The 9,441-nt window shown below is 41.3% G+C and overlaps 1 protein-coding gene across 1 annotated transcript; it reads left to right on the top strand.

Moving 5' to 3' along the window:
- Positions 1 to 1,150: 1,150 nt before the first annotated feature.
- BMP10 (bone morphogenetic protein 10) lies at positions 1,151 to 9,189 on the top strand. The gene is made up of 2 exons (XM_030199618.1): positions 1,151 to 1,481; positions 8,162 to 9,189. Exons 1-2 carry the CDS (start codon positions 1,151 to 1,153, stop codon positions 9,112 to 9,114), a joined length of 1,284 nt encoding a protein of 427 aa, XP_030055478.1. The 3' UTR covers positions 9,115 to 9,189.
- The last annotated feature ends 252 nt before the right edge of the window (positions 9,190 to 9,441 follow it).

The following is a 9,441-nucleotide window of genomic DNA, read 5'->3' as shown; positions in this document are numbered from 1 at the left end:
GAATCAGCACTAAGTGCAATTATATAACGTGGTAACATAGTAGATGACGGCAGGAAAAGACCTGCATGGTCCATCCAGTCTGCCCAACAAGATAAACTCATATGTGCCACTTACATATAAAGGGTATGTGCCCCTTATAGAACTGCGCTTAGCGCTGACTTTTTTCCGTTGCCAAATTTTGAGCGGCATTTCTAGAATTCCCCCCTTAGCACACGGGGCCTTTTACTAAGGTGCGCTAGCGTTTTTAGCATGCGCTAATCGTGTAGACGTCCATAATATTGCTAAAAATGCTAACGCACCTTTGTAAAAGGGACACACAGAGCACTTGCATGACTGTTACATTCAGTTGTGTAGGTGCCATTATTTTGTAATATCAGCACACAGATCACACATTTAGGTGCTAAGATTACACAGCGAGGAGGATGGTAATTGAAGACAATGCTAAACCTACTGAAACCTACTGTCATGTACTTAAACTGAAACTGAATTTAATGGTTATATTAGCCAAGTTCTTAGCAAGAAATATTCAAGATTTAAAAGTTCTTCCTCATCCAAAATATTTTAATTGCATCCCGTTGTCTTAACGAGGTCATTTGTTGTTAATTTAGCAAATTATTGCACTTTGCCACTTTGCCACACACATATAGAGGCTATATTTTGTTTGAATGTTATCCTAAACTCTCTTAAAATAAATCTTTTGCTCAAAGTTGGCAGGAAATGCTAAAGGGATGTTAACTGCAGGAAGAAGGGCAAATCATTTGCAAAGAGAAAATTAAGCTATCTTCTAAGCAGTGTCAGAATGTTGAAATGTTTACAAAATGCTCATTAAGAGAGAGGGGGATTGTACGATAGCAACAAAATCTGGTGAACTGCTTACACTGGAGAGATAAGAGAGGCAAAGAGACCATGGGGTCTATGTCATCCCAGTACTGAAACCTGGCTTTTTTAGAAGAAGAAAGGGGGAGGGGGAGAAGGAGAGTGAGAGAGAAAGAGGATGGTCACAAGCTCTAGGCAAGTGCTTCCAAACTTGTCAACTCTCTGGATGACATAAGCTTTCCTCTGTGCTCTCCAGAGGATAAAATAGCCACAGAGTCCACAGAAGAGCTAAAGGGATTTGAGATTCACTGGAGACAAGAGTGAAACAAAAACAATGGAATGTGTAACCTTTTGGCTCTATGCAACCCTCTGCTCATTGGTTTGCTTGGGAGCTTGTAATCCTATCTTGAGTTTGGAGGATTCTCTGGACCAAGACAGACCGCTGTTTGATGAAGTTCTCTCAGAGCAAGATGAGGTTGATTTCAACACAATGCTGGAGAATATGAAAGATGAGTTTCTGAAGACACTGAATTTGTCTGGCATCCCTTCGCATACCCCAGCCAAGGTTGACCCACCGGAATACATGCTAGAGCTGTACAACAAATTTGCTACTGATAGGACATCTGTGCCATCGGCAAACATTGTTAGAAGTTTCAAAAATGAAGGTAAGCCCTTCTCTAGATCTCTAAGTGATCATATTATAAAAGGAATGGGCACATGGATAAGGTTTACAGAAATATTAACATGTTATCCCAAAGGAAGAAGTCTCAAAACTGGCAATTCATTTTCCAGGAAGTGTGTCAAAGAAGGTCTCTCTGTCTTTAGGTTTTACACACCTGATTTTGTCCACTTTACATATTTAGACAATACTAGCTCAAACTCTTACAGGGCCTGTCAGAGGAAAAATCATGTTAGCCAAAATTCATTAGCAGGTGTCAAAAGTTCTTCTCCGGTAAGCTGGGAAGCAAGTCATAGAAGGTGGAAAAGTCATGTAGCCAGGATGGTACTTCTGCAGGATTTTGCAAGTAGTTTGATTTCTTAAAGATAGCAGATTTTTCGATACACATGTTAGGGCAGTTCTGCTCTGGTCATTAAAATGTAATTATTGTTAACGGGGGGAAAAGCTTGGCTATAGCCTGGTACAAGGTGAATGGACCACTGTAACTACCAAATGGATGGAAGCAGTGATCAGTGACCCACAAAAAAATAATAATAATAATTTTTAAAAGTCAACTAAAACTCAATAGAATGCAGTTTAAAATTAGTTTTCCTCTGTAAAAAGTATTTTGAGGGAATTTGACATATGAATAAGTGAAGACTACCATACATTATCATATACATGCACAAAGTGTAATGTATACTATATACTGTGAGAAAAAATTTGTTTATTATGATTTCATAGACTCTGCAAATCAGTAGTTTTTTTTTTCTTTTCTATTATTATTGTTCCTGATATCCTACTATAACTGAATGTAACTCACCTTGAGCTACAACTGAAAAAGGTGTGAGCAAAATCCAATCCACTCCAATGCTTTGTTTCCAGCCCACATTCAGAATAATAACCTCGGCTCTCTCTATCACTCCAGCTACCATGTAATTCCTGGTGAACTATTACACTGATAAAAGCTGAGCAGGAATACCTAGACTCATCCAACCACACAAGAGGTGGAGATGCCTATCGAAATCCTAGCTAAATGCCAGGAGGGTGCATAGAGTGTAAACTTCAAAACTGGGTCTTTTCATCTCATTCTGTTTCCGGTATGGAAAAAAAAAGGGGGTTTTTTTCATTAGTGGTTTATTTTGCCATAAGGTACCAGTGAAGGGTGTTGACACACTCATGACATTTTTATTGGCTGAATGTGACATGCCTTCTTATTTAACACATAGGAGCTGTCATGGAGCACAATCAAAATGGACTATTTCTTTCTACTAGGAGAAGCATGTATAACACAAAGTATTTGTGTGTGTGTATAGATAGATAGATAGATAGATAGATAGATAGATAGATAGATAGATAGATAGATAGATAGATAGATAGATAGATAGGTAGATAGATTTAGATAGTCACTTGGAGGCAGATTTTAGAATGTGAAAAGGGGAATTCATATGTCCAAGTCAAGACGTGGAATTTCCATACTATTTTACAAGAGGCCTTAAACTTGGCATAGCCTCTTGTAAAATAGAAGCCAGGCTACAAGAACAAGCTGCTCCACATCTAGAAAGCTGAATGTGGGGAAGCAACTTAGGCTTTCCCCACCAAGTAGACATGAGAGCAGCTTTCAAAAATCACTGCTCCCTCTACAAAGGGTCCCAAACCCAGGATCAGTGGCCTCCAAATAAGCAGACTCTACTCCAATGCCAGCTTCCCTAAGTCACTTGGCAGAACTTGACCCAACCAGCAAACAGACTCCATCACCTGATCCCCCCCCCCACCAGGCAGCACTCCCCCCCCAATCAAGTCGTTACCCTGAGGCCAGCTTCTCCAACTCACCTGACAGCACCCATCCTTCCTCCCCTTCCCTGGCAGCAAATATAGCCTTCATTGTTCTCCCCCAGTACCAAATATACCCTTCTGGAAAACTCCAACCCCCCCCCCCCCACTAGCAAAGAGACCTTTCACTCACAGCCCCCCCCCTACCAAGGGGAGGCCCCCACATGTGCTCATTTATGAAACCTGACATCTAGTAGTAAAAGCCAGTGCCCATTTTGAAGACTCAAAGCACACAAAGGCATTGCTTCAACTCCACTAGACAACAGGGACCCCTGTTAAGCCCAAGAACTAGGTGGGATGGGGGTGGGGAACTTACAATCCAAGAACCACTTTTTGAGGTGCTTCGGCCCCGGCGGGGGGGGGGGGGGGGGTTGGGGAGGCTGCCATTTGTCAGGTTCATATTCTCATGTGGGGGCCTCTCCTGTTGGATGAGGGGCTTTGGGTGAAGAGTCTGTTTGCTGGTGATGGAGTTGCGGGTTGCCCAGAAGGGTATGTTTGGTACTGGGAGGGAGTCAGGTGAAGGGTATGTTTGCTACCGGGAAGGGGGGAGGGATGGGTGCTGTCAGGTAGATTGAGAAACTGACATCAGGATGAGGACTTGATTGGGTGGTTGGGGGGGAGGGGGAGTGCTAGAATCACAGGGATCCAAAACATAGGGATTTACATTTGCCCCTACATCAGGCACTTAGACATGCTTTGGAGCAAATGTAAATTCCAGCATCCAGGTTTTCCAAAGCAGATGTGGATTTCCATGTGAAATAGGAAATGCACGTCTCTATTGTTGTCCTACCCAGACCACTCCCTCTCCCCACCCTCCACACACCCCCTTACCATGTAAACGTACACAGCTCCCTATGTCTGAAAGGCCCCTGTTCTGAAACGGCATTTAAACATCTGAGCCTCTCCAGATGTTCAAATACTGCAGTTTAGAGAGGGGGATGGGGTGCTTCTAAAATAAACATATAACATAGAAAATGATCACAAATCACCCCCAGGTTTCCATCAAAGGGGTACTTCTGGGATCCACCGGTGTTAGGGTTTGAGGAGTAATGGGGATAAATTGTTTGCAGTTAAATTCTGCATCTTGGGGAAGAAATGTATTTTAAATCATTGGTTGTCGGATTGGCCGCCCTCTGGTATTGATGGAATAAACTTCACTCTTCAATGTCATATGAATCCTTTGAGTCTCACTTATCTCCTTGATGTCAGAAGCGATTTTTATCTGTCTGGGGAACATATTTACAGAAGATATCTCCATCATAACCAGATTCTTAATAGATTCTTAGATACCCTTCAAAATCACACTAAGGAGTCTTGAACCCTCGGGGGAATGGGGATTGAGGAGCTGTTGGGTGGGGTACATCTTAGCCAGTTGTTTTAGTTGAAGGTATAACTTGTCTGGAATGTTTTTACGTTTGGGGAGCGTGCCAGGTGCCCTTGACCTGGATTGGCCACTGTCGGTGACAGGATGCTGGGCTAGATGGACCTTTGGTCTTTCCCAGTATGGCACTACTTATGTACTTATGTACTTATGTCTAAGAGTCAAAGCCTTGGACTGCACTGTGTATTTCTTTGCTGCAACTGTTGCATATGGCAGATGTGGGATACTCGAGGGTCAAGGTGGGGGGGGGGGGGGTTCTTATCTATGTAACACGTGACAGGTGTATTTGGTTTATATTAATAAAATGAGTTTATAAATAAATAAAATAGAGGGTAGGGGTGAGGTGGGGTGGGGTTAAAATTGTTAAAAGTCTGATGTCGGACTGCATCGTTTTCTCTTTACTGTATACGTTTTGATATCTGAATCTTTGAATTGGCATCAATAAAAATGTAGAAACACAAAGAGCTGTATGATCATTCCAATCCATGCAGCTTACACCCTCTGTGCCCTCTTTAAAGTCTGAAGCTCATTTAAGTTTTGCATTGATTCCATCCTCTTTCTATATAGGGATCCTCTGACTTCCATCACTGTTTTAGACTCCACAAACCTTCTGTTTTTCAGTCTCAATAAACACGAATAACTCCTTCCTACACCCCAATAACCCTGCCAGAGACAGAAAAACGAAATCAAAGGGCAATTCTAGGACTAGGCACCCCTTTACGCGGATATGTGCACCAAAAGCAGCACATATTTATTTATTTATTTGTTACTTTTGTATCCCACATTTTCCCACATATTTGCAGGCTCAATGTGGCTTACATAATACCGTAAAGGCATTCACCAAGTCTGGTAGGGGATAAGTACAAAAGATGTTATAGTGGGATAGGGAAGATAAGATTCAGTCAAGTTGAGTTAGAGGTAGAAGGGTTTGTTAATGTCCAATACGATCTTTGATAGTGAAGTGTTGCAGGGTTGAGGCATTTAAATTGGGTCAGTCGGGTATGCCTTTCTGAATAGGTGAGTCTTTAATAATTCTATGAATTTTAGGCGATCGTAAGTTGTTTTCACCACATGTGGCAGTGCGTTCCACAGACGCGTGCTTATGTAAGAGAAGTTGGACACATGGGTAGTCTTGTATTTTAGTCCTTTGCAATTTGGGTGATGAACTGGTACTATTTCTGATTGGGAGATTGATCAGGTCAATCATGTAACCTGGGACTCACCGTAGATAATCTTATGGACCAAGGTGCAGATTTTGAAAGAGATACTGTACGTTCTATATGCATATAGAGCTAGATTCTATATATGGCACCTGAAAAATTTACATGGAAAAAGTTTTCGCCTAAGCGTATTCTGTAAACGGTGCCTAGGTTTAGACACAGTATATAGAAGAGGCTTAGTTGATATCCCAATACCTAGAACTACGCGTATCTATTTACACCAAGGAAAATGTGGTGTAAATACCAGCACAAGATCCAGGTGCAGACGGGCATATTTTATAACAGTGCGCGTAAAGTTTGAAATGTCCATTTCCCCACCCAGAACCATGCCCTTTTTTGCCTCCGCGCATTAGAATTTAGGCGCTCTAAGTTACAGAATACGCTTAGCGAGTTATACACGTAAATTCTAATTATTGTCAATTAGTGCTCAATTAGTGCTCATTATTGCTTGTTACGTGCTGTTGAAAATGCTGATTGACTTGTTAACCCAATTAAATTGTGTGCGTTGTTATAGAATATGCTTGGACCTTTGGCGCAGATCTCTAGGCATGATATATAGAACCCAGGGGATAGTGCCCTAAGTGTTATTCTATACTAGAGCATGTAAGTGCAGTGGCACGTCTATGCAAGCGAGCATACATGTGGGTGGAATATGGGAGGGGTGTGGGCAAGGCCCACATATGACATAACTTACAGAATACTGTAGGTTACACATGTCTTTACCCGCATTTAAGCACCCACAGTTGCTCCAGCTCTATGGCTTGTGTAACTGCGGGTGTGTAAATATAAGGTATGTTGATGCTGTTATTGAATACACACTGCCCATGTTGCACCAGGGTGCCTAGCACTGTTCCCTCTAAGCTGAGCAGGAGTCCTCCACCTACTGTCCTGCCAGTAGGAGGTGCTGTTTCAATATTGTATTTTCAATATGAGGGAGAGGCAAACTGTGCAGGATTCCAGGGAAACTGCCTAATAGTGATTGAAAATATAATATTGAAGCACACCCACCCACTAGCAGCAATATATTTGGAGGACTCCCACTCAGCTTAGAAGGAATAGCGGTGCCTAGTAGGAGGCACCCACTTAAAGAATTGCCACCTTGTTGGTTAAATACCCTCATCTCACCTTCTGAAACCTGACCAATGCCAGTATCGTGCTTCTCTGCTGGGTCTTCTGTTTGGCTCTGTGCAGTTCTAAGAGATTGAGTTGTACAGGTACTTGAGGTCCTGCACTGATCTTATAAGCAGAGAAGAGCACAGCAGTACATTCCCTTACAGCTACAGGAGTCACAGGGAAGCACAGCAGCAGAGGTGGTGGGTGGAGGTGCTGTAATGCAATATCAGCATGGGTCTCAGCAACAGGAAACAGAGGGGAAAGAGAGGAGGTATACTGGGTGCAGCAGGAACTGGTAAGCTGGTCTTCAGAGTGAACTGGGGGGCAGAGTTAAAGTCAGTGCTCTTGAAGTTTTAATTTCAAATTTCCACTTAAAATTAAATGCAAAATGCTCTCTAATGTAGCACACAAAACTGAAAGAGACTAAAAATGCACATGAAAGTTTTGATTGTTCACATACTGATTATTGTTGCTAAACATGCTAAGCATGCAATAAACACAACTCAAAATCTGTTTTTTTAAATAATTTACATATAGTTTAATATAATCAGAAGTGTTTAGAGTCACAGAAATTAATATATAATGCTACACAGAGCAGGCCTAAAATAATAATTCCCATTTTGTTCTTCTTTGAACCACCAACACTAATCATTTAAACTGGACTAGTTGAATTACTGGTTGCCAATTAAATAAATTACACTACAACTCTCGTGCTCACTAGAATTATAACAATTAATGCCACTAAAGCACTTTACAGTTGTCAACACAGTCTTTTAAATCGATCTAATCATCTAGACTTCAGATTTCCGGTGTGTTTATTATACTTCATAAACTACACCTCTCCGCTGTATCGTTATACTAACAGCGGTGTAGTTTATGAAGTATAATAAACACACCGGAAATCTGAAGTCTAGATGATTAGATCGATTTAAAAGACTGTGTTGACAACTGTAAAGTGCTTTAACAATTAAATAAATGCAAAATAGGGGATGCATGTTCCCTCAGGCCTACAGAAACCAATAGCTTAGTTGTGGCATTTTGGACTGTATGTTTTATACACCCAGAAAAAGAAATTCTGACATTTCATATCTGCCTATAATTTTTGCTTATTTTTGTTGATTTTCTGTTTTTCAACTGTAGATTTGGCCTCCCAGTCAACTGTCCTTCCAGGAGTGAGAAAGTATCCTCTGTTGTTTAACGTGTCCATCCCGCACCATGAAGACATAATCATGTCAGAATTGCGACTGTACACCTTGGTCGAAAAAGACAGAAAAATGTATGATGGATTGGACAGAAAAGTGACCATTTACGAAGTACAGCAATATAAGGATGGAACCGAGGAGCAGGATGATGAGAAAACATTGGTTCAGTTGGCTTCCAGGCACATCTATGAAACCAACAACGAATGGGAAACATTTGAAATAACAGAGGCCATCCGCCGCTGGAGAAGGGCAGATTCAACAACTCATAGACTTGAGGTTCACGTTGAGAGCATGGATGATGATGATGAGCCCAACATGGATGGAGATCTTGACATAGATGTGAAACCAGAGGCCAAACATGTGCCTCTATTGATTGTGTTTTCAGACGACCAGAGCAATGACAGAAAAGAAGAGAAAAAGGAATTACATGAAATGATAGAGCATGAGCAGCTGCTGGATTTAGATACCTTGGATGCCAACAGCTTAAATGGTGGCCCCAGTGAAGAGGCTTTGCTTCAGATGAGATCTAACATCATTTATGACTCTACTTCCCGAATCAGGAGGAATGCAAAAGGGAACAACTGTAAAAAGGCCCAGCTTTATATAGAATTTAAGGATATCGGTTGGGATTCTTGGATCATAGCCCCTACTGGATATGAAGCCTATGAATGCCGTGGAGTATGTTCCTATCCACTCACAGAACATGTCACACCAACAAAACATGCTATTGTTCAGGCTTTGATGCACCTGAAGAACCCCCAGAAAGCATCCAAAGCGTGCTGTGTACCCACCAAGCTGGACCCTATTTCCATACTCTACTTAGACGCTGGGGTGGTCACCTACAAGTTTAAGTATGAAGGAATGGTAGTGTCAGAATGTGGATGCAGATAGTACTTAGGAAGACCGGTATAAAAATATGGGAGTATTTAATATGTCTGTAAATTTGTACATTTTGAGTTTCCTATTTAAAAAGGTTATTTAATAATGTGTGTACAGATATTGTTTCTTGTCTTGATAGGAAAATATATAGCTTCGGCTTTTTCTAGTCATCTGTTTCTAGATTACAGTATGGTTCTTTCCTCTGCATTTCTGTAAAAGAAATGAAAAAAAAAAGTTCTGACCCTTCTTACTTCAAGAATTTTGAAAATAGCTCTAGGTCAAACAATGTTCAAGCTTTGTAGTGACAAATATCTATCACTTGTATAATTTGGACCAAAT

Source organism: Microcaecilia unicolor, chromosome 4 (assembly GCF_901765095.1).
Source record: "Microcaecilia unicolor chromosome 4, aMicUni1.1, whole genome shotgun sequence".
NCBI classification, from domain to species: Eukaryota; Metazoa; Chordata; class Amphibia; order Gymnophiona; family Siphonopidae; genus Microcaecilia; species Microcaecilia unicolor.
Note: the sequence above shows the minus strand (reverse complement) of the source record. Positions and strands in the feature narration are given on the sequence as shown.